The sequence below is a fragment of the Muscardinus avellanarius genome (genome assembly GCF_963383645.1).
Source record: "Muscardinus avellanarius genome assembly, chromosome: 2".
NCBI lineage: Eukaryota > Metazoa > Chordata > Mammalia > Rodentia > Gliridae > Muscardinus > Muscardinus avellanarius.
Window position 1 is genome coordinate 119,749,672 of NC_137787.1, and position 23,510 is coordinate 119,773,181.

Sequence of the window (23,510 nt, forward strand, 5' to 3'; positions counted from 1 at the left end):
TTATAGGTGAAAGCCACCATGTCTGGCTTTAGTGTTTGTTTTTTTTTTTAATTCCTTTAAAGATTTACACCCCCGTCCCCATGAGGACTAGACGCTGAACCCAGGTGGGCGCGTTCGCCAGTTGCCTAGTCTGGCTTGTTTTTCTGCAGAGCCCGGCTGTCCCATTGCCCCAGTGGCTATTTGGTCTGTCCTGTGTTTTCTTCTCTCCCTGAAATGACGTTATTTCAGAATCTGGCACCCTTTGGAATTCTCCAGGTGGAATGTGTGTTTACCATTTTGCTCACAAATTTCTTTTTCTTTTTTTCTCTCTCTTCTTCTCCTTCTCCTTCTCCTTCTCCTTCTCTCTCTCCCTCCCTCCCTCCCCCCCTCCCCCCCTCTTTCTCTCTTTCTCTCCCCCCCCCTTTTGGTACCAAGGATAGAACCCAGGGCAATTCTACCTCTGAACCATATCCCCAACCATTTTGAAACTAAGTTGCCAAGGGTCTCAGTAAGTTTCTGAGGCTGGCCCTCAAACCTATGATTCTTCTGTCTCAGCCCACTTGCAATGCCCAGTTGAAACCTTTTCTTTTTAAGAATTATCTACCAGTTAGGGGTTTTTCCCTCTCGGGGACCCCCTCCCCTTTGGAGAACGTTTCTCTCTCTCTCACAGGTCGTGTTAGCCTTGAGAGAAGGTGGAGTGTAACTGAGGGCACGTGGCTCGGACAACTCTCAGGTAGTGACCTGAAGGCCTCTGCTGGACATCAAGGCCGACCAGGGCCCCTAGGGGTGACCTGCACCTCCTTTCTGGTCAATCACGTAGACTCTGGAAGAAAGCAGCCTGTAATTGAAGGCATTTGGCTTGGGCTACTCTCAAGTATTGTCCTGAAGGCAGCTGCTGGACCCCAGAGTTCCGACAGCCCTTTTGGGGTGTTCAGCTATCTTTCCTTATTCCCTGCTGCTTCCAATAAACCATTTACTCCCCTTCAAAAAAATAAAAAATGAATAAAATAAATAAAAATTATCTACCAGTTAGTTGCAGGTGGTAATGTCAGAAAAATTGGTTGTTTAAATATTCTAGGGTTCAAAACAATGAATTTTCTCAGGGATTTTTAGCACAGTGAGAGAGAAGAAGATCTAGTGAAATTAGCCGGCCATGGTGGTGCATGCTTGTAATCCCAGTACTTGGGAGGCTGAGACAGGAGGATCGCGCAAGTCCGAAGCCAGCCTCAGCTATTTAGTGAGGCTCTCAGCAACTTAGTGAGACCCTGTTTCCAAATAAAATATAAAATAGGTCTAGGAGTATAGCCCATCCCTAGTTACACACACACACACACACACACACACACACAAATCCAGTGAAGTTAGGTTACCCATAAGTATAGATCAATCAAAACTAAAACAAAAAGGAGATGTTTCTTGTCTTTTTCTAGCACTGATATGTGTGTGTGTGTGTGTGTGTGTGTGTGTGTGTGTGTGTGTGTGGTACTTGGGACTGAATCCTGGAGGGTTCTACCCCTGGACTACACCCCCAGCCCTATTTTTTATATATTTTGAAACAGGTCTCACTAGGTTGCCGGGGTCTTGGTAAGGTGCTGAGCTGTCCACATGCCTGCGATGATCGGCCTGTCTCAGCCTCACACAATGGGATCTAAGGCGTGCAGCCCCACACCCGGCGACCCGAGACAAAGTGCACACTGCTCCCCTGCTCGCCTTCCGCTTGCGGTGGGGGCGTCTCCACACTGTCCCCGTGTGCGCTGGGCCTAGGAGCGGGCCAGCCGTTCTTCCCTTCAGCGGCTTTTGGCAACGTTGCCGACTTTAGGAAAAGCCGACGGCAGTTCCTGGCAGGAGTTTGTAGGGTCCGCACGCCAGTGCACGCACAAAACCATCAAGTGCACCTGCTGTGTACAAAACGTCGAGGAAAACTGCCTCCAGGTAGTCACTGGGAGGTACACGCCATTAACTGCTGTGCTGAGAACTGAGCTAGGGGCAAAGCGAAGCAGGACTTTAGGACCCAAGTGAAACCGACTCAGGAGGCCGCCGCCCCACCATACTGTGCAGCCCCCTGGACGGCAGCTCCAGGACCCAGCACCGCCCACCCGCCTGCCATTTCCAGTCTTTATTTATTTCCAGCTCTATACCCTACACACACACACACACACACACACACACACACACACACACACACACCTTTCTCTGGATAAGCCCCTCTCTCATTATTCTTTGTTAAAACTAGGCCGTGCAGATCCAGCATGTACATATGAAAGCAGCACTGGGGATGGGTTTTTATTAATTTCTACTGGGAGTTGAACCCAGAGGGCATTCTACGCCCAAGCTAGACCTGCAACTTTTTTTATTTTATTTTGAAACATGGTCTTGCTAGGTTGCTCAAAGCCTTACTAAGTAGCTGAGGCTAACCTCAAGCCCACAGTCCTCCTGTCTCAGCCTCCCAAATGCTGGGATTACAGGCGTGCACCACCATGCCTGGCTTCAGTCCAGTTTTGGTCTGCATTTCCTTGATTGCTCAAGATGTTGGATATTTTTCATACATTTCTTGGCCATTTGTATTTTTTTTTAGAAGTGTCTATCCAATTTAATCAGAGGAATAGGGGAACAGGGTGAGGAGTAGGGGAATTTAATTTAATCAGAGGAATAGGGGAACAGGGTGAGGAGTAGGGGAATTTAATTTAATCAGAGGAATAGGGGACAGAGGGAAATACACCGCCTGTTTTGTGGATACATAAATGTGTCACTTTGACTTTCATTGTGACGGGTAAGTACAAGCAACCAATAAAATTATTTTTAAAGAGAAAAATGTAGAAGATCCTAAGAATCTTTCTGTTCTGTCCCGGCCTACCTTCGGCATTGAGGTGCATGGTTTCCAAGGGTCCAATGAAGGCGTAGCGCATGCCTAGCCCTTCTGACATGACGAGGTCCAGGTCGCCAGGGGACACCACTCCTTCCTGCTCAGGAAAAGGGGCGGCACACAGTGAGTCCTCTAGAAAGGCAACCTCGTTATCAATATCTGATCTCACTTTGTGTGAGAGAGAGAGAGTGTGTGTGTGTGTTGCTAGGGATTGAACACAATGGCATCCTACCTTCGAGCTATACCCCCAGCCCTTTTTTATTTTTTATTTTGAAATGGGGTCTCGCTAAGTTGCTGAGGCTGGCCTCAAACCTGTGATCCCCCTGGCTCAGCCTCTAAGACTGGGATTACAGGTATGCCCCACCATGCCTAGTCCCATCCTAACTCAGGACAATATTCCAACTCTCCAATACACTATGATATTGTTTTGATGGAATTTTACACATCAAAGTTATCATATAAGCCAGACATGATGGCACACACCTGTATTCCCAGTACTTTGGAGGCTGAGACAGGAGGATCGCAAGTTTAAGGCCAGCCTCAGCAACTTAGTGAGGCCCTCTGCAACTTTGTGAGACCCAGTTTCAAAATTAAAAAATAAAAGAGGGCTGGGAGTGTAGCTCAAAGGTAGAATGCCCCTGGGTTCAATCTCAATCCCCAGTATCACACACACACACAAAGAAAACAAAATTTTTAAAAAACTAGCATATCTATCTATCTATCTATCTATATATCCATATATATCAGGATGGATATATACACACAATATATATCAATATCGTGTGTGTGTGTGTCTATCCTGAAAAGAGACTGTGGTGTGAAATGGTCAAATCCCATTCTCCTTTTTCACGCCTGCATCCCCCTCCCCACAATTCCGCCCTGCAGCCTGAGACAGGAGAGGACCCGGGGCAGGGAGGAGCGCCTCCGCCTAGCCTCCGCCTCGCCTCGTTTTGGAGGGAGTGGGGGTCTTTCTGGCTCTTTGCTGGGGGGCGGGTGGGGAACTGGAAGGCGCTCTCAGACTCAGCGCCTGCAGGTCTAAGCCTTGTTCTGCGTTTAATAGGTTTGTAAGAACTGCCGCTCTTGAATGAAATACCACTTAAGAACCATGGGCCTGTGTACCATGGAGGGGCTCTAGAATCTTCTGCAAATCTGAACGGCAAAGCAAGAGGCAAGCCCTGTGTGCTTAGCTGGCGGCTGATGCCACCACCTGTGTTTCTGGGCCTGTCCTATTGTTTATTGTTGTTTTTTACTTTTTTGTACTGGTGATTAAATCCGGGAGCCTTCAACCTCCAAGCTACAAACCTTTTTCTTTTTAATTTTGAAACAAGTTCTTGCTAAGTTGCTGAGGCTGGCCTCAAACCTGAGACCCTCCTGTCTCAGCCTCTCAATGTTGCAATTACAGGCACGAGCCCCCACGCCCACCTGTCTTCTATTACAACCACGTCTTGGCTTTTGAGACTGGCCATCTATGTTTGTATCCTCTCCAGAAGTTTCCTTCTTGCTGGTTTTAATCTTCTATCGGGTAGACTCACATACTGCACATTTTGATGTGACCTGCTTCTGTCTCTCAGTATTGTGTTTCTGTGATGCTCCCGGAGCCGGGGTGCAGCTCAGTGGCGGGGCACCTGCCCGGCATGTTGAGGATCCCACATTACAGAAACAAAAAAGCTGCCCCTATGTTGTGTGTGGCTACAGCCTGTCCATTCTGTTGGTGCATAAAAATCACACGTAGCTCACTGGTAAATTCCACGGCTCTAGTGTGCAGCTCCTGTACACAGGGAGACAGAATGTCCCCAGCAGGCAGCTGAGCAGACATGCGGCCTCCAGGAGGCCGTCCTCTACCTTCTGCTTTATTAGAAAATGCCCAGCTGCCCCCAAAGCCCTGCAAGGTGTCCCTGGCCTCAGACACCGTGTCGGAGGCCTCTAGGGCTCCCAGCAGCGTGCCCTTCCCAGTCATCGCGCCTGCGAGTGCCTGCTAACCTGGCAGCTGACCTGGCAGCGTGCAGTGGCCTCCTACTGGCTCCCCGTGAGTTCTCAGTCACCCTGTGCACTTGGACGGCTGAGGGCAAGCTACTGCTGCAGGTCAGATGCCAGCAGGCACCATCATCTCCTGTCCCTGTTTTTTGCACTGGGGACTGAGCCCAGGGGTGGTCTACCTCTGAGTGACACCCCCAGTCCTGTTGATTTTTCATTTTGAAACAGAGCCTCCTTAAGTTGTTGAGGGTCGAAGTTTCTGAGGCTGGCTGGAAACCTGTGATCCTGTCTCAGCCTCCCAAGCACGGGATTCCCTGCATCAGCCAGGTTTCCTTCACTCCTTCACGTGTGTGTGTGTGTGTGTACGCACGCGCGCGCGCACGGTACTGGGATTGGAAGCCAGGGGCTTTTCTATCTCTGGGCTATACTCCAAGACCCTTTTTATACTTTATTTCGAAACAGGATCTCACTAAATTGCTGAGAGCCTCACTCAGTAACTGAGGCTGGCTTCGAACCCGTGTGATCCTCCTGTCTCAGCCTCCCAAGCGCTGGGATTACAAGAGTGTGCCACCACGCCCGGCTCTTCCTTCACTTCCGAAAAGAAAGCTATGAGGACGTGGGGCATCCAAGCAGGAGGAAACTTTCACAGAGGCCCACACAACGCCCAGAACCACTGAGAAGCCCATTGGGTGTGGAACTGTCCCTCCCGCCGCACCTCCAGGCTCCGCAGCTCTGGAGGAGAGGCTGCGCTGGGCCGCCCGCCCCGCCGCCCTAGCTCTGGGTTCCTGCACCCTGTTGGCTCTGGAATGCTCTGGAAGGGAGCCAGGCAGGCCCAGGACACTCCCTTAGCAGTGTTTCTACATCAACATTCCAAAAAGCCTTAAGTTTCCATTCTAGCTTTCAAACTGTGAAGGATGCACATATGGCAGCCACCCCACACTGGCGGTGCTGTTTGGCTTGGCTCTTTCTTCTACAACTGAGCTTAGAGCTGATTTTAAAAGGATTTCAAAATACACAAGAAGGGAGCCACCCTGGGTGGCTCCATTTGTTTTAGCTGGGGGATCAAGCCCAGGGCCGCAGGCCCTCACACACGCGCGCACGCACGCACGCACGCACTCACGCACGCACGCACAGGCATACATGCACACATGCAGGCAGGCTGCCCTTCCCCTGGCAAGCTCCATCCCAGGCCTTGAGCGGCCAAGCGCTGACTCACACCTGCACCCCAGCTAAGCCAGGGGTGGACTGTGCTCAGCACCCGCAGAGCTGCACGCCCGCCAGCTCCCAGGCTCCCCTTCCTTCCCATCACCTATGCTTAGTCACTCTACACCAGGAGAACAGGTCTTAACGGGAAGAGCCTCCCCGTCCCTTCCCTCTCCCACTCCCTGTTGCCCTGTTTGCAATTTCTAAAGAAGCTTTGCTAAGCTGATGTTTACCCAGAAGCAAAATTCAGAGAAGGGAAATGACCACAGGTAATTCTCTCTAGTCCTTGCTGGCTGAACCTTTGTGATGCGGAGAGCAACGTTTGCTTTCTCCTTCTGCGTTCAGCGTTAAAGTAGATCTTCATTTCACTCAGAGCTCGATTCCACCCCAAACCTGTGACATCCGTGACCTAAACTTAGCATGCCAGGTGCAATAAGCAACTCAGATGCAGGAGAGGCAGAAACCAGTGCTTACTGTGCACCAGATGCGCCGCACCCCGCACTGATTTAGCTCAGCACTAGGCTGCACCACCGCACGATGAGCAACGCGCGCCACACCCGACCTCAGCCAGCTTTAACACTCACAACAGCGCTCAGCATCTCCGTTTCTCAGTAAAACTGTCAAGTCACATGTACAGAGGAATATCCCAAGTGCTTAACAGAGTCCTAAAAACTCCTACAGAGCAACGGACAGTAAGATCACTGTTGGCTCAAACCCTGGCTCTGTACCAGATCCTGAGGAGTCAGGGACCCAGGCAGAGCGGTGAGGAGCGCCCTTTGTCCAAAAGCTGCTTCCCCAGCTGGGCAGTGCGCATGCCTGTCATCCTGGTACTTTGGGAGGCGGAGATAGGAGGATTGCGCAAGTTCGAAGCCAGCCATGCTGGTTTAAGAGACCCTGTTTAAAAAAAAAAAAAAAAAAAAAAAAATATATATATATATATATATATATATATATATATATATATATATATGTCTGTCTGTCTGGGAGTGTAGCCTGGAGGTAGAAGGGTTTCCAGGAACCCCAGTTCCACCAAAAAAAAAAATGTGTGGCATAGTAATTGGGCACTTAATTTACTAACATGTATCTTGTTAACCCCCTACCCTGGCATTTATCCCCAGCACACCAGGTACAAAGCACATCTTGGGGCCATGCCTAGATGCTCGTGGATTGTGGCGATTCTCAAATGTTAAATAAAGAAAGTAGGAGCCAGGGTTGTGCACACCTGTAATACTAGTACTTGGGAGGCTGAGACAGGAGGATTTCAGGTTAGAGGCCAGCCTCAGCAACTCGACAACACCTTGCTTCAGAATCAAAAACAAAAAAAGCCCCTGGGCTTAATCTCCAGCACCAATGAATGAATGAATGAATGGGCAGGACGAGGACAGCTACTGGTGCAGACAGCACTGGCGCGGGGTGGGCACTGCACTGCTGCCTCGGCCATGCTCCTCGCTGAGTTCTTGTCAACAGCCTGGGGGGGCAGAGTGGCGGCGGTGGCCCAGGTCCCAGGGCCTGCGGGGCGGGCGAGCCAGTCCCCGCGGGCACCTCCCAGGGCACTGTCTGCTCCTCCCGGAGTCCACAGCTGGCAGCGGGGCGGGGCGGGGCGGGGGGATGGCGAGGGGATGGCGAGGGGATGGCGAGGGGATGGCCCCGCGTGCGCGTCCGCACACCAGCTCCCATCACAGGAAGAACCAGGCGGCCAAGCGCCGCCTGCGGGCTCGGGACGCAGTGACTGCCGTGGAGTCGGCTACCCCGGGGAGAGCTGATGGTTGCCATGTTTAAGTGATACTACCAAGTCCTAGACCAAGTTCACAAAACACCTGCCCAGCTCAGGGCCTCGGAGAGCACCCAGGGAGCCAGAGCTCGGGAAGGAGATGAGAAATGCGGGGGGCCCTACGGCCAGGCTGTGGGGAGACCCCGAGCGGCAGGGTGGTGGGGCTCGCCAGGAGTTGAGGCTAAAAACTCCCCTCTCTGAGAGGACAGCCTGCTCCTGGGAACCATCCCATGAAAGACTCCAGAGGAAGAGCGGACAGGGCCGTCACTGCAGGGCCACACTTGAAGGCTGAAGTGGGAGGACCCGAGGCTCCAGGCCAGCTTCACACCTACAGAGACCTTCGGCAACCCAGGGAGACCCAGTGTCAAAATAAAAGGGGCTCAGGATGTAGCTTGAGAATAGAATGCTACTGGATACAAACCTTAGTACCAATAAGTAAGTACAAAAAAATAAATAGGGAAGACAAATAAATAAATAAATAAATAAATAGGCAAGCCAGGCAGCCCCAAAAGCCGTGCAGCTGAGGGTACCGTGTGGCAGGCGGGGGCCTGGGCTTTCTTAGCTCCTCTGACTTCCCCTCCCTCTACATGACTCCCCTTGCCAGGCACACAGATGGGTGCCGCCAATGTCTACGCCGTAATACTTAACTCGAGCCTCAACTCTCCCCCAGCAGGCACATTCCTGGTGAGCCCCAGAGCCGAACCTACCCCCCCCCCCCCGTTTCCAGAGTTTTCTCCACAGAAGTTCCTAGCACAACCGCACCTTCCACAGCTTTCAAGCCGCTGCCCGCAGCAAGCTTTCTCTCATCAAGCCGCAAGACCCTCCCAAGGCTGGGAAACAAGGCGTTTGGCCTGAATCTCCTACTGTCTCCCCAGGAGGCCCTGCTCCGCACCGCTGCTCTTCCAGAGAGAGCTGAGTCACAGCATGAGGGCGCCTCGCTCCATCATCGCAGGGCGCCTGTCCAACTGGCTCATGGGAAAGACAGCGGGGATGTGCGGCATGGTGGCGCACTCCTGAAGTCCTGGGACTTGGGAGGCGGAGGCAGGAGGATGGCAGGTTCAAGGCCAGCCTCAGCAACTTAGCAAGACCCTCCATAACTTAGTGAGAACTTGTTTCAAAATAAAAAATAAAATAGGGCTGGGGGTGGAGTTCAGAGGTAGAATGTCCCTGGGCTCAATCTCTAGTGCCATAATAATAATAATAACAATAATAATAACAACAACAACAACAACAACAACAACAGCTTAGCCTAGAATAGATGAAACCCCACAGGCCAAGACTTTGAGGCCCAGGCCTCAGGGAAGGCCAATCACCAGGGCCTCTCAACCTTCAAGTGCAGAGCACCTCCTGGCTTGTTGGAGTGCAGACCATGCCCTGTGGTGGGCCCACGCTGCCCTGGGGACACCGCTGTGCAGACAGGCCGCGAGCACTTCAGCTCAGAGCATCATCTATGACGTGGTCGCACACAGGGAGAACTACAGGTGCGGAAGTCAACACCTGCCCAGTGGATGTCCCCAGAGCCTGACGACAGCAGGCCCGGCGTCACCTCTGCTTCATGAATGGGGACAGTACAAGAGAGAAGGGGCGCAGGCCTGAACTTTTACCACCCTGCAGAGTGCGGCCGGACCCTCACCGGCTCGCCCTTACCCCTTCCTTCCTTCCTTCCTTCCTTCCTTCCTTCCTTCCTTCCTTCCTTCTTCTTTTGGTGGTACTGGGAATTGAAGCCAGGGGTATTCTACGTCCAAGCTGCATCCCCTAGCCCTTTTATTTTTTATTTTTAAAATGGGGCCTCACTAAGTTGCTGCGAGGTCTCACCAAGCTGCTGAGGCTGGCCTCAAATCCGTTATCCTCCTGTCTCACTCAGCCTCCCAAGCACTGGGATCGCAGGCACGCGCCACCAGGCCCAGGTTCTTGGGTGGCTCCTGAATGCACAGAGGGAAAACATCAATGTGTCTCTCCGGGTCTTGAGGAGATTTAAAAATACCTGAAAATCACGTGAAAGTATCTGGCTGGAAAAATGTGGAAATCCCGTGGAATGGAAGGGGGCCCATGCGACTGAGGTGACCAGGAGGAGCAGGCTGTTCCCCGCAGGCCCCCGCGGCACCCTCTCCTACCCAGGAAGAAGTTTCCAGAAACAGCTTCATTTGACCACATGATCTGTGTGCGTGTGTGTGGTACTGGGGATGGAAGCCAGGGTATTCATTCTACCTCTTAGCTCCACCTCCAGTCCTTTTCATTATATATATATATATATATATATATATATATATTTATTTATATATATTTATATATTTATATATTTATATATTTATATATTTATTTATTTATTTTTGGTGGTACTGGGGGTGGAACCCAGAGGCTTTCTACCTCCAGGCTATACTCCCAGATCCATTTATATTTTATTTGGAAACAGGGTCTCACTGAGTTGCTGAGAGCCTCACTAAGTAGCTGAGGGTGGCTTCGAACCTGTGCGATCCTCCTATCTCAGCCTCCCAAGCGCGGGGATTACAAGCGTGCGCCACCACGCCCGGCCAGTCCTTTCCATTTTGAAGCAGGGTCTTGCTAGGTTGCTGAGGGTCATTGCTGAGGGTGACCTACAGCCTGTGCTCCTCCGGCCTCAGCCTCCACAGCACTGGATTCCAGGGAGGTGCTGCTGAGCCTGTCTTAGGGGTCACTGGATCCCACTACGCTGTGTAAGAAGGGCTCATGCTCACACTAACTTCCTGGCTTCTTGGGTTCTCGCTGTCCTGCGGTCTTGATGGTGTCAACACATCTGCCGGTCTTGGCTCCCGTCACCCCGCTACCATCAGCCCATCCAGTAAACCTACCCAGGGCAAGGTGGAAGTTGCCCCATAGAGCTCTGGGAACAGAGAACCCTCTCAGGAATTACTTCACTCTGAAGGATGGATAAAAACCGGAGGAAAGCGATGTCCAAACACGCCAGCGGTGGGAACGCGCCCGTGGCTTCGGCTCCAGGCCCGCCGCCCACCCTGCCAGCGGTAAGGACTGCTGGGCAACACACTCGGCAGCTATGCAGCCTCGGGCGTGAGCCTGAAATCCCAGCACGTTCCGTCACCCTCTGACGTGGCCTGGAAGGAAGCACTGCAGCATGGCCAGGCACGTCTGCTGGCAGCTCCCAGTTCCCCAGGATGCGCCCCCTACCATCTGAAGTCACGCGGAAGAATCGGTGAGCTCCTGGGACAGCACCCAGCAGCCCGGCCCGAGCGCCGCGTGCCCACAGGCTGTGCAGGCAGCTCAGACGCGGCAGGACAGGACAGCGCCGCCTGCACCCAGCACTTCTACTGGCCTGGAAATGAGGCGGCAGTCTGACTTCCTGGGTTCTTGTCCTCGATGTCCTGCGGTCCCAAGCCCACGGTGGACGTGCTTTCTAGGGCCGCCCTCTTGCCCTCTCGCCCTGCTCCTGCCTTTCCTGGGATTTCTCTTGGACTGTTGCCTGCGAGTATTCAAATATACCCTTGGGAGCTAGCAACTGAGATTAAACCCAGGAAAAAGGTAGAGAAAAATCAGTGAAACAAAAAAGGTTTTGCTGTCGGGTGTGGTGGCTCACACTTGTAATCCCAGCATTCGGGAGGCAGAGACCAGAGGATCGCAGTTTGCTCTGAACAGCCTCAGCTACTTAGCGAGGCCCTTTGCAACTCAGTGAGACCCTGTTTCAGAAATTAAAAGACTAAAAAGGAGGGCTGGGGGTGTGTTGCTCGAAGATACAATGCCCCTGGGTTCCATCTCCGCAAAAAAAAAAAAAAAAGTTTTGCTATAGTTTGGAGCTAAAAATACCACAAAGGCCTGTGTGGTAAAAGACTTAGTTCCCAGCTTGGCACAACTGGGAAAGTGGAAGAATCTATAAGAGGCAGAGAAGGAAGGATGGAAGGGCAGGAGGGAGAAAGAAAGGCAGGCAGGAAGGGAACAGACAAGCTGAGTGGCTCCACGACCAAGGAGCTGAACTGCTGAATCATTTCAGTGGTACTGGGGATGGAGCCCAGGGGCATCTGACCTCTGAGCTCTGCCCTCAGCCCTATGTTTTATTCTGAATTTGAGTCTGTAGCACCAACCTTACTATTATTCTAGGCAAGGCTGGCTTGACACGAACCAGCCAACTTTCCCGCTGGCATTGGGTAGCATCATGCTGAGGATAAACAGGCCCTGGTTCTGGCCAGGCCCACACAGACCCCAGGCTGGGGTCAGTGGCACAGCGCTCGCCTCCACACTTGAGGGGCCAGGTTCCAGCCCCGTGGCAAAAACCAAACAAACAACAATAACAACAAAAGCTCTGTCAGGCCCATGTTTCTCCTAGATATTCTAAACTTAACATGTGTACCAGGCTTTGGTCTTAGTGTAAAACGCGCCCCGGTTCTGCTCCTAAGCATCTTGAGGTTCACTTGGACTGCCTCCAATCTAAGTTCAAGTTCAACTGTCGAAACACCCAGAAATGTACGTTCAAGTTCAACTGGCTTTGAAGCTGTGAATCAGAAAGGAGTCACTACTAAACCTCACCTGGACCCCGGGCAACAGCAGCTGCAGAGTTACAGCAGGAAGGCAGGCCTGGACACACACTCTCTCTCTCTCTCTATCTTCTCTTCTCTCTTCTTTTCTTCTCTTTCTCTCAATCTCTCTCTCTCTCTCTCTCTCTCTCTCTCTCTCTCTCTCTCTCTCTCCCTCCCTCCCTCCCTCCCTCCCTCCCTCCCTCCTTCCCTCTTGCCCTTCCCCCCCTTTTGTTGTACTGAGGATGGAATCCAGGGGCATCTATCTCTGAGCTACGCACCGGCCCTTTTAATTTTTTTTGTTCTGAAACAGGGTCTCAGTAGGTTGCAGAGGGCCTTGTACTGGCCTCATACCCGCGATCCTCCCATATCTGCCTCCCAAGTTCTGGGATTACAGCTGTGCCCCACTGCGCCTGCTCTGCCATGTTTCTCTAACGTGAGCTGACTTACAGTATCTAGAGAGGAAATGGATCCTAAGCTGAGTGGATTTTCAGGCAAGAAATTCATATAGTCATCAAGTGCCCTTAGACCGATCTCTGTGAAGGGTCCAGCGCTGGGCAGCTGCAGCCTCAGCTCAAGGTGGCCAGGGCAGGAGTATCCGGGAGCTCTGTCCCCGGCCCCACGTGCTCCAGGTCCCGGTGGCCAAGCACAGAGCCGCCACCGAGCAGAGGCAGTGGAGTAATCCAACAACACAGCCTGACATCCTCCACCCAGAGACACCTGCCGGTGTTTAGATCTGCCCCATCCTAACTGTCACAGATCACCTTTGTGGTTTCTTTGTTTGGTTTGGTTTGGAGCCGGGAATTGAACTCAGAGGCATTCTATCTCATACCTCTTCCTTTTTCCTTTTTTATTTTGAGGCAGGATCTCACTAAGTTGCTGAGATTCTCGAAAGTTGTTGAGGCTGGCCTCAAACCTGAAAACCTCTTGTTTCAGCCCCCAAAGTGCTGGGATTATAGGTATGTGCCACCATGCCTGGCCTGTTTTGTTTTGTTGGTACTAGAGATTTGACCCAAGGCCATTTTACCTCTGACTTATACCCTCAGGCCTATTTTATTTTATATTTGGAGACAGGATCTTGCTAAGTTGCTGAGGCTGTCCTGGAACCCATGAACCTCCTGTCTCTGCATACCAAGTACTGGGATTACAGGTGTGCACCACCATACTCAGATCACCTTTGTCTTTGAACATAGATTATTCCTAAAAGGCCTTGAGACATACGTGGTAGTGCACACCTGTAATCCTAGTACTTGGGAAGCTAAGACAGGAGGATTGCAGGTTCAAGGCCAGCCTCAGCAACTTAATGTGACTATGTTTTAAAATAAAAAATATCAAATGGGCTGGGGTGAGGCTCAGAGGTCAAATGCCCCTGGGTTCAATCCACAATGTGTTTATGTATGTATGTACATACGTACATACATACGTACATATGTACATATAAATAAATAAATGGCAAGCCTTTGGGTCTTAATCACACTTCCTTAATCTCCCAACTTCTGCCGGCTTCTTCACATTTGGCGCCCACTGCATCCTGCTGGGTTTTCTTAGGAGATATATTATCCTTAAAGCCAAGAGTTCTCCAGAACATTCCAACAGCAACAACTGACTCCTGATCTACCATGAACCCAAGGACACAAGACAACCCAAAGGAAGTCTGGTAAATCGAGCTGGTAAGAGCACCCACAGCAACAGGCTTGACAAGCCCCCGGCTGTGAAGGGAGCCATCGCCGCCTTGCCTGGGCTTTCCAGACTGCAGCCAGGCCCACTGCGGTCGACAAAAAGATGCCGTCTCACCGCAGAGTCTCCAGATTCTTCTCAAGTTGGCTCACAGCCTCCAGACTGCAGGAGGGGACGCTGCATTAAGAGCACTATAATATCTACAACTAAAAATGTTAAAGCTGCCAGCCACGCACAGCGGCACACCTGTAATCCTAGTACTTGGGGAGAGGATCGCAGGTGTGAAGCCAGTCTCAGCAATTTAACAAGACACTTGGCTACTTAGCAAGACACTGTCTCAAAGTAAAAAACACACACATAAACATGCAGGGCTGAGGGTAGAGCTCAGAGGCAGACCCCCCCCCCCCCGCTTCAATCTCTAGTACAAAAAAAAAAAAAAAATTGCCAGTGGGTGATGCATACCTGTAATCCCAGCACTTGGGAAGAGGAGAGCGGAGGATCATAGCTTAACAAGATTCTCAGCAGCTTAGTGAGAATCTACTTCAAAATAAAAAATAAACCAGGGCTGGGGCAGAGCCGGAGTAGAGCTTCCCGGGTTCAGGTGACAGTCCCTTGCCACACTTTCCCCCACTGTCCTCCTGCGGTGTTGAGCTCTTGCCATCTATTAAACTGTGTTGCCTATTCTAGATAACTGGAAACATTTTAAGTAGATTTCAAAGGCGGTATGTGAGGTTCAGTGTTTCTTTAAAATGCCCCGACACTGACTGAAACTTGAAAGCACCCCAGGAGTCCTGAGAACCCGAAGCTCCCAGCATGTAGGGGCGCCCCGGCACGCCCGGCAGGCGTGGGGCGCTGGGTGAGCGGGCTGTGAGCTGCAGCACTGGGCCTGGGACACCGGGGCCAGGAACCCGAGGGTCACGTCTGCCACGCACACCTGCGGGTTAGGGGGCCACGCCCAGGCCCACGGGGCTGAGGCCCGGCAGCTTCCTTTGGCTTCCTTCGGGCTTGTTCCGGGCAGGCGGGTGGGGGAGGCTGCTGTGCGGCTGGCCGGCATGCCCAGGCCAGGTGAGGCGCTTGGAGCCGGCGCCACCCTGTGCTCTGCGTGGGCGCCCTGCTGCCTGACCCCAACAGAAGCTGGGCAAGAGTTAGGCAGGCTTACCCAGCCTCGCTCCATGTCCCAGCCACCTGACCGCTCTCCTGATGGGGACAGCTGTGAATAGGAACGTACCAGCCGGGTGTGTGTGAGCCCACACGTAAAATCCTTGAATTACAAGGTGAGGCTGGGTGCAAGCAGACCTCAGCAGCCATGGGGGCTGGCGCTAGGACCTCTGAAGACACCTAAGTTCATGGGTGCTCAAATCCCTTACGTACAGTGGCACAGTATCTGTAGGAGTCCATGCACGTCTTCCTGTTTCTATTTGTTTTTGGTACTAGGGATGAACCCAGGTCATTTTAACTATAAGCCACACCCCCAGCCCTTTTTATTTTTTATCTTGAGACGGTCTCACTAAGGCGCTGAAGCTGGCTTGAATGTGTAATCCTCCTGTCTCAGCCTCCCAAGTATTGAGATTACAGGCATGCACCACTGCACCAGGCTCCTCCTATTTAATGTAAATCACCTCCAAATGATTTATAACACAATGTAAATGCTATGTAAAGAGCTGTTTACCGTATCATTTAGGAAATAATGATCAAGAGTCTGTATGTTTTCATTACAAACACATTTTTAAAATATAGATATCTCTTGTGGTACTGGGATTGACCCCAGGGGTTCTCTAATTCTGAGCTACACACCAGCCCTATTTTATTATTTTTATTTTGAGGTAGGGCCATGCTGAGTTGCCAAGGCTGGCCTCATCTGCAATCCTCCTGTCTCGGCCTAAGTAGTGAGTACGGGCATACAGTACTGAACCAGTTTTCTGGTTTTGTTTTTGTTTTGTTTTGTTTTTGGTGGAACTAGGGTTCCTGGAAGCCCTTCTACCTCTGGGCTACACTCCCAGACCTATTTTTTTGTTTTTTGGAAACAGGGTCTCTTAAGCCAGCGCAGCTGGCTTCAAACCTGCGCGACCCTCCTGTCTCCGCCTCCCAAGCGCGGGGATTACAAGTGTGCGCCACCACGCCCGGCAGCTGTACCAGTTTTTAAAAGTATGTTTGATCCACAGTTTGCTGAAGCCAGGAAGTTAGAACCAATGGACACGGATGGTCAACTATGTATAAGAGCGGGAAAATGGGCAGAGCTAGAGGACACTGCGAAGGGAGATCGGCCTGTCTCAGAAATCCAAGGGCCGCGTGTTCTTTCTCACAGTGGAAGCTTGACAGAAATAGGAAGCAAAAGGGACTTTAGCTAGATGAGAGGAGGGGCCAGCAGAAGAGCGGAAGGCGTGGGGGAGGGAGGCTCGAGGGAGGACACAGTTCAAGTCCTGCTGTGCCCATATATGAGGTATCACTACCAACTCACTACCGTGTACAAGACAGGAGGGGAGCGGGGTGGGACGCAGAGAGAAACACACCAAGTGTGTGTGCGTGTGTGTTCGTATCATTTTTAATCTCACCATGATGTACAATTACGATGTACCAGCTAAAGTGTAATACACACACTTCCTATTTGTATGTAAGGCAAGCCTATTACTAACAAGTTTAATGTTTATTCATTATTTCTTCTCCCCAAATCTTGAAATGAGTTGGCTTCCTTCAGGGAATACAGGTTTGCTTTATGTAAAATATAAAATTTGTAGTTGGGCGTGGTGGCACACCCTTGCAATCTCTGTACTTGGGAAAGCTGAGACAGGAGAGGCCTCAGCAACTTAGTAAGGCCCTGTTTCAAAATAAGGAATAAATAAATAGGGCTGTGGGTATAACTCAGAGGTAGAATGCCCCTGGGTTCAACTCACAGTCACACACACACACACACACACACACACACACAGAAACATTCTCCTCCTGAAAAATGTTCACACTGGGGAGGGGACACTTGAGCCGGTGTCACACCCAGGCAGCTACGGGGAACTGCTCCGAGGGGGGCAGGGGTCTGCCCTGGAGTCCCGCTGCCAAGGGTGAGCCTCAGGAGAACCTCTCCGACAGACAACCATCGTGGCATTCCGTTTCCAAAGCTCAGTGCCCCTGCCTTCCCGGCTCCCAGGCGCCAGGGAAGTGACCTCACTGTTCCTCCTCTGCAGGGCACACACCTCCACCAGCCTCCAGGCCTCGCTGATGATGGCGTACTGCAGACGGTTGAGCACGAAGCCGTCCACCTCCCGCAGGACTCGCACTGGGGACTGGCCGATCTTCCTCATCAGGCAGTGGGTCCTGTCCACCGTCGCTGGGGCCGTCTCCGGGTGAGGGACCAGCTCGACCAGTGGGACGTAATAGGGCGGATTCACCTTAGAAGGAGAGGGGAGGAGGTCACAGAGCTGGCTCTGGGATGTGGTGCTCTGGTCTGGCCCACCTGGCCCACCTATCCCAGGTGATTGGGTTAGGTGAGGTGGGAGGCACCCACACTCCCTGGCTCTTTTGACTTTGGTGGGGGAGTATTGGAGGTTAGACCCGGGCATTCTACCTCTGAGCTACACCCCCTGCCCTATTTTTTATTCTTTATTTTGAAACAGGATCTCACTAAGTTGCAGAGGGCCTCACTAAGTAGCTGAGGCTGTCCGCGAACCACGATCCTCCGGTCTCAGCCTCCCAAATGCTGGGATTACAAGTGTGAGCAACTACACCCAGCTCTTTTTTTTTATTATTTTGAAACAGAGTCTTACTAAGTTGCAGAGGGCCTCACTAAGTTACTGAAGCTGGCTGTGAAACTTCATCCTCCTGTCTCTCCCTCCCAACTACTGGGATTACAAGTGTGCACTCCCATGCTTGGCAGTGCTGGGGATTGAAGCCAGGGGCATTCTACCTCTGAGCATATCCCAGCCCTATTTTCATTTTTTATTTTGAAACCAGGTCTTACTAAATTGCCGAGGATCTTGCTAAGTTGCTAAGACTGGCTTTGAACCTGCGATCCTGTCTCAGCTTCCCAAGTACTGGGATTACAAACTTGCTCCACCATGCCCAGCTCTTTTGACTTTTTTAAAATTCAGGATTATAGGGCCGGAGTGGTGGCGCACGCTTGTAATCCCTGCGCTTGGGAGGCAGAGACAGGAGGATCGCTCAGGTTCGAAGTCAGCCTCGCTGGCTTAAGAGACCCTGTTTCCAAATAAAAATAATAAAAAATAGGTCTGGGAGTGTAGCCCAGAGGTAGAAGGGCTTCCAGGAACCCCAGGACCACACACACAAAAAAGTCAGATTATAAAAACTAGAGGCATGCCTGCCTATAGGATGACCTCTGTACACAGGGATGCGGGGCTCGGGGTCTTCTCAACATGGTGAGCATCACAGGAGCAAAACTAGATAACACAAAAGCAAAGGTGAGGCCCTGAGCCGAAGCATGTGTTTGAGCACCAGGCTGTCCCGGCCTGGGCATCGCAGAGCCGAGTGGAGTAGAGTGGAGGGAACAGATGCAAACCAAGATGCCATGTTGTCGCCAGGCAACACGATCTCAGGGGAATAGCATAGGATATGCATGGGAATCGCATAAAGTGCATTTTTATGCCCGGTGCAATGGCACACACCTGTAACCCCAGGACTTGGGAAGCTCAGACAGGAGGGTCAAAGGTTTGAGGCCAGCCTCAGCAACTTAGCAAGACCCTGTTTCAAAATGAAAAGATAAAATAGGGTAGGGATATAGATTAGTGGTAAAATGCCCTTGGGTTCAATTCCCAATAAAAGAGAAAGAGAGTGAGAGAGAAAAGAGAGGAGAGAGAAAAGGAAGATAGGAAAGGGAGGGAAGGAGAAGAAAAAGAAAAAGGTAGTGGACAGCAAAGGTGACCTTAAATTTCAGGCTGCAGAGATTGAACATGAGGTAGGATAGAAGAAATAAAATGTTAGGTAGAAAGGAGACAAACTGGGAAGAAAAGGAAAAATATAGTTTCTTTTTTTGTTTATTTTATTTTGTTTGTTTGTTTGTTTGTTTTGGTGGGTTTTTTTGGTGGTGGTACTGGGGTTCGTGGAAGCCCTTCTATCTCTGGGCTACACTCCCAGACCTATTTTATACTTTTTATTTGGAAACAGGGTCTCTTAAGCCAGTACGGCTGGCTTTGAACTTGCGCAATCCTCCTGTCTCCGCCTCCCAAGTGCAGGGATTACAAGCGCGCGCCACCACGCCCAGTGAAAAATATAGTTTTAAGATCTAGAAACTTCATAATCCTTAACATCACCTTATGGGAGCTGCTCTTTCTTAGGTGAAAGCCCTTAACAGGCCACACTTGTAATCATAATGGCCCCTCTGGCCAGTCCTTTTCCTTAGGCAAAGGCCCTCAATAGGCCTATATTTTTAAATCATAATGGACTATCTTCACTCCAAAACAAGCTGGGATGCTTGGAAAACAAAATTCCCAAAGGAAGTCTCACCATTTGTCAAGCCCAGGCATCACTTGGCACCCACCAATGAAATGGTGAGACCCTACGGATGCAAAGTAAGTGACGGTCACCTGCTCACCCCATCCTTCCATGCGTCCCTAGCCACCCCCTCTCGGGGTCCCCTGTAGAGGAGGACTGGAAAGACTCCAGGCACTCTCCCTCTGGAGATGGCCCATGTTCTTTCTCCCTTGAATGTGTAGCCCCCAATTTCCCAAATAAACCTCTGTCTTTGTCTCTGACAGGTAATTCTTTTCTACCATGGAAGCCAAGCCCCCCCCCCCCGAACTCAGAGTTCTGGAGGTGAACACTGAACCTGTCCAGCCCCTGACTGACAGACAGACCAGCCAAGGAAACCCTGCGTGACAGGCTGACGGACCCGAGCAAGCAGCGAGGCGGGATGGCGCTCGCTCCCAGGGCAGGCTCTGCGGGAGCTGGGAGCCGGGCTGGCCCCGCACAAGAGGAACATTCTTCCTCCCCTCGGGGATCTGAACTGGAGCAGGGCATGTGATCCATGCAGATAGCACAGTGGCCAACAGAGGCGGCCTTCACCTCTGCGGGCAGATGGAACCAGGCAGCCCCACTGGGAGGTGGCCAGCCGTCCCAGGAGACAGCGGGCCATTGGCAATTCATCCCACACTGCACAGGGGCGGCTCCTCTTCCCCTTCCCCGAGGAAGGGTGGAGAGGATTGAATAACTCTGTGAGCTTTTTGTTGTTTTTATTCTGTTTTGTTTTTGTGGTACTGGGGACTGAACCCAGGGGTGTGTTCTACCTCTGAGGTGCACCCCAGCCCTTTTTATTCCTAGTGCTGGGGACTTACTCTATCACTGAGCTACACTCCCGGCCCTTTTAATTTTAATGTTTATTTTTATTTATTTGTTTAATATTTTTGTGGTACTAAGGCTGAACCCAGGGGCATTCTACCTTCCAGCTACACCCAGTCCTATTTATTTTTATTTTGAAACAGAGTTTCGCTGAGTCTCACTACTTGCTGAGGCTGTCCTTGAACCTGCAATCCTCTTGTCTCATCCTCCTAAGTACTGGGTGACAGACCTGCAGTGCCCCCAGTGTGAGAACGAGCATTCGACTTTGTACATGGTGCTCCAGGCTCCTCTTCCGGGCATGTGAAATCTGCAAGCAGGCCCCTGCCCATGCTCAGAAGAGGAGCTGCCCTGTTCTCAGTCCCAGCATGGCCGCTCCCATTGCGCTTCGCTCCACTTCGAGGACTGCCTGTGTCCTGTGCCGTGGCTGTGCCCTGTCTGGCCTGCTGCCCTCCCGAAGCAGCCTTCTGGCCACACCTGCTGTACTGGACACCGAAGCCGTCCTGACTCTTCCAAGTCTATCTCATGATTCTCCACAGCCCGGCGAGGGCAAGTATCCTTGCCGGTGACTGCAAGTCTGCAATGGCTTGAAAATGGCGTGGTGCTGAAGTTTTGCTTTCTAATGTGTTTCTGATTTTGGACTGTTTTGAATTAGGGATGTCCAACCAGAAGTCACGCAATATCCCCAAATCCAAAAAACTCCAACCTCCGGAACACTGCTGGTCCTGAGCATTTCGGATGAGGGATTCTCAGCCTGTACACCTGAGCCTCCCGACCTTCTCCTAGTGCTCCCCAAAGCACAGGGGCTCTGCGGCCCCTTTGCTCCCACCCCGTCAGGGTCTTGGCTGATGCCCTTCTCAGCCTCAAACCCAGGTCCCATTACCAGCCCAACCGGATCCCTCAAGGCTGGCCCACCATCCCTGGCTTCTTCCGAACCCTAACCTCTGATGACCCTGGAGGCCCAGGGTCACCACTGCATCCCGACATCTCTATCTTGGTGAGTTCACGTCCCTGTCCCCACAGGCTGTGCTGCTCCCTGAGGTCAGGCTGAGTCCACAGTCACTCAACTGTCCTTCAGGGAGAGATCAGTGGACCTCTGCTCTCGCCCTCCTCTCCCCTCATTAACATGTTAACCTCGAGAGGGTTCACCCAGCGCCCGCGTCAATGGGAACTGTTACCCTGCCTGCCTCGTGACGCAGTTCCCAAAAGGAGCCCTGCCCGGTTAACCACACTGGCTGGGTGGGAGGGAATGGAGAGCAGGTTCACAGCCAAACCTCCTAAATCTTAGTCTCACACGTAGAACTGGAGCCGGGTGCTCTGTTCTGGTATTGCAACTATAATAGAAACATATAGAAGTATAATAGAAATGTAAAAAATGAGGATGCTAAATCTGAAAAAAAAAAAAAAGAAGCAGAGATAGAGAATGCCTTTGAGTCAGTGGGGTGATACAGCACACCTATACTCCCAGTACTTGGGAGGCTGAGACAGGAGGATCGCCAGTTCATGTCCAGCCTCAGTAGCTTGGTGAGGCCCTCAGCAATGTAGGAGACCCTGTTTAAGAATAAAATAATGAGAAAAGGCTGGAGATGAAACCAAGAGGTATCCAAAGTGGAGAAAAAGCCAGGCATGGTGGCGCACGCTTGTAATCCCCGCGCTTGGGAGGCGGAGACAGGAGGATCGCGCTGGTTCGGAGCCAGCCTCGCTGGCTTAAGAGACCCTGTTTCCAGCCGGGCGTGGTGGCACACGCTTGTAATCCCCGCGCTTGGGAGGCAGAGACAGGAGGATCGCGCAGGTTCGAAGCCAGCCACGCGCGCTGGCTCAGGAGACCCTGTTTCCAAATAAAAATGTAAAAATAGGTCTGGGAGTGTAGCCCGGAGGTAGAAGGGCTTCCAGGAACCCCAGTACCACTAAAAAAAAAAAAAGTGTGTGTGTGGGGGGGACTGGAGCCAGGCGTGGTACCACACGCCTGTAATCCTAGTACTTGAAAGGCTGAGACAGGAGGATCTCAGGTTTGAGGACAGCCTCAGCAAGTAGTGAAACTCTCATCAACCTAGTGAGACCCAGTTTCAAACTAAAAATAAATAAGTAAATAAAATAGGCATGATGCTGCCTGCTTATAATCCCAGTTCTTGTAGGCTGAGACAGGAGGATCACAGGTTAGTAGCCAGCCTGAGTATATTAGGGAGATTATCTGCAACTTGGTGAGACCCTGTTTCAAAATAAAAGAATAAAACAGGGCTGGGGTGTAGCTCAGAGGTAGAAGCCCCTGGGTTCCATCCCACACACACATACAGAAAGAGTGGAGCCAGGACCTATAATTTAACACCGCGGAGCCTGCTCCGCCTGGCGCTCAGGAAACCACCCGGGACAAAGGACGCAGCTACAAACTCCTCAGGGCAGACCATTTTTATTTTTATTTTTTTGTACTGGGATTTAACCCAGTGGTGATCCATCTCTGCCCTATACTCCCAGTCCTATTCAATTATGAAACAGATCTTACTAAGTTTCTAAGGATCTCCCTAAGTGGACAAAGGTGATCTTACACCTGTAATCATCTTGTCTCAGCCTCCCACATAGTGGGATTACAGGTGTGTGCTACCACATCTGGCTAGTGTGCGTGTGTGTGTGTGTGTGTGCGCGCGCGTGCGTGTGTGTGTGTAACTGGGGATTGAACCCAGGACATTCTACCTCCAAGTTCCACTTCCAGTCCTGTTTTTTATTCTTTATTTTGAAACAGGGTCTCAGTAAGTTTCAGAAGACCTCACTAAATTGCTGAGGCTAGCCGCAAATCTGCAATCCTCCTGCCTCAGCCTCCAAAATCCAGGGATTACAAGTATGTGCCGCCATGCCCAGCAGTAGGGTGCATGTTTTTAACATAGTGGTTTTGCCTGTGTGGCAGAAGTTCTTGTTTCAGAGTCATCTCCTTGGATACAAGATGAGCTGCCCAAGGGCCAAAACCTCAAACGCTGCTCACTGCGTGCCCTGATGCCTTGGTGCGCATCCTACCTCCAAGCCACATCCCAGTCCTATTTTATTTATATTTTGACACGGGGTTTTGCTAAGTTACTGAGGATCTCACAAAATCACCCAGGCTGGTCTTGAGCTTGTGATTTTCCTGGTTCAGACTCCCAAGTACTGGGACTACAGGCATGCATCACCACACCTAGCTTATTTATTTTACTTCCTTGGTACTGGGGATTGAAGTCAATGGAATTCTACTTTCTAGGTACACTCTTAGACCTTTTTAGTTTTTATTTTGAAACAGGTT

General features: G+C 51.3%; 1 protein-coding gene across 2 annotated transcripts in view; it reads right to left on the reverse strand.

Annotated features, from left to right (window-relative positions):
* Window positions 1-23,510, reverse strand: part of CRYL1 (crystallin lambda 1) — a gene marked incomplete at both ends in the record, with an annotated part of 99,593 nt that overhangs the window by 4,671 nt on the left and 71,412 nt on the right. For both annotated transcript variants that reach the window (XM_080689824.1, XM_080689823.1), the window contains 2 exons: window positions 2,834-2,939; window positions 17,152-17,346. In XM_080689824.1, the coding sequence (XP_080545950.1) occupies window positions 2,834-2,939; window positions 17,152-17,346 (301 nt within the window). The remainder of the gene's footprint in view (window positions 1-2,833; window positions 2,940-17,151; window positions 17,347-23,510) is intronic.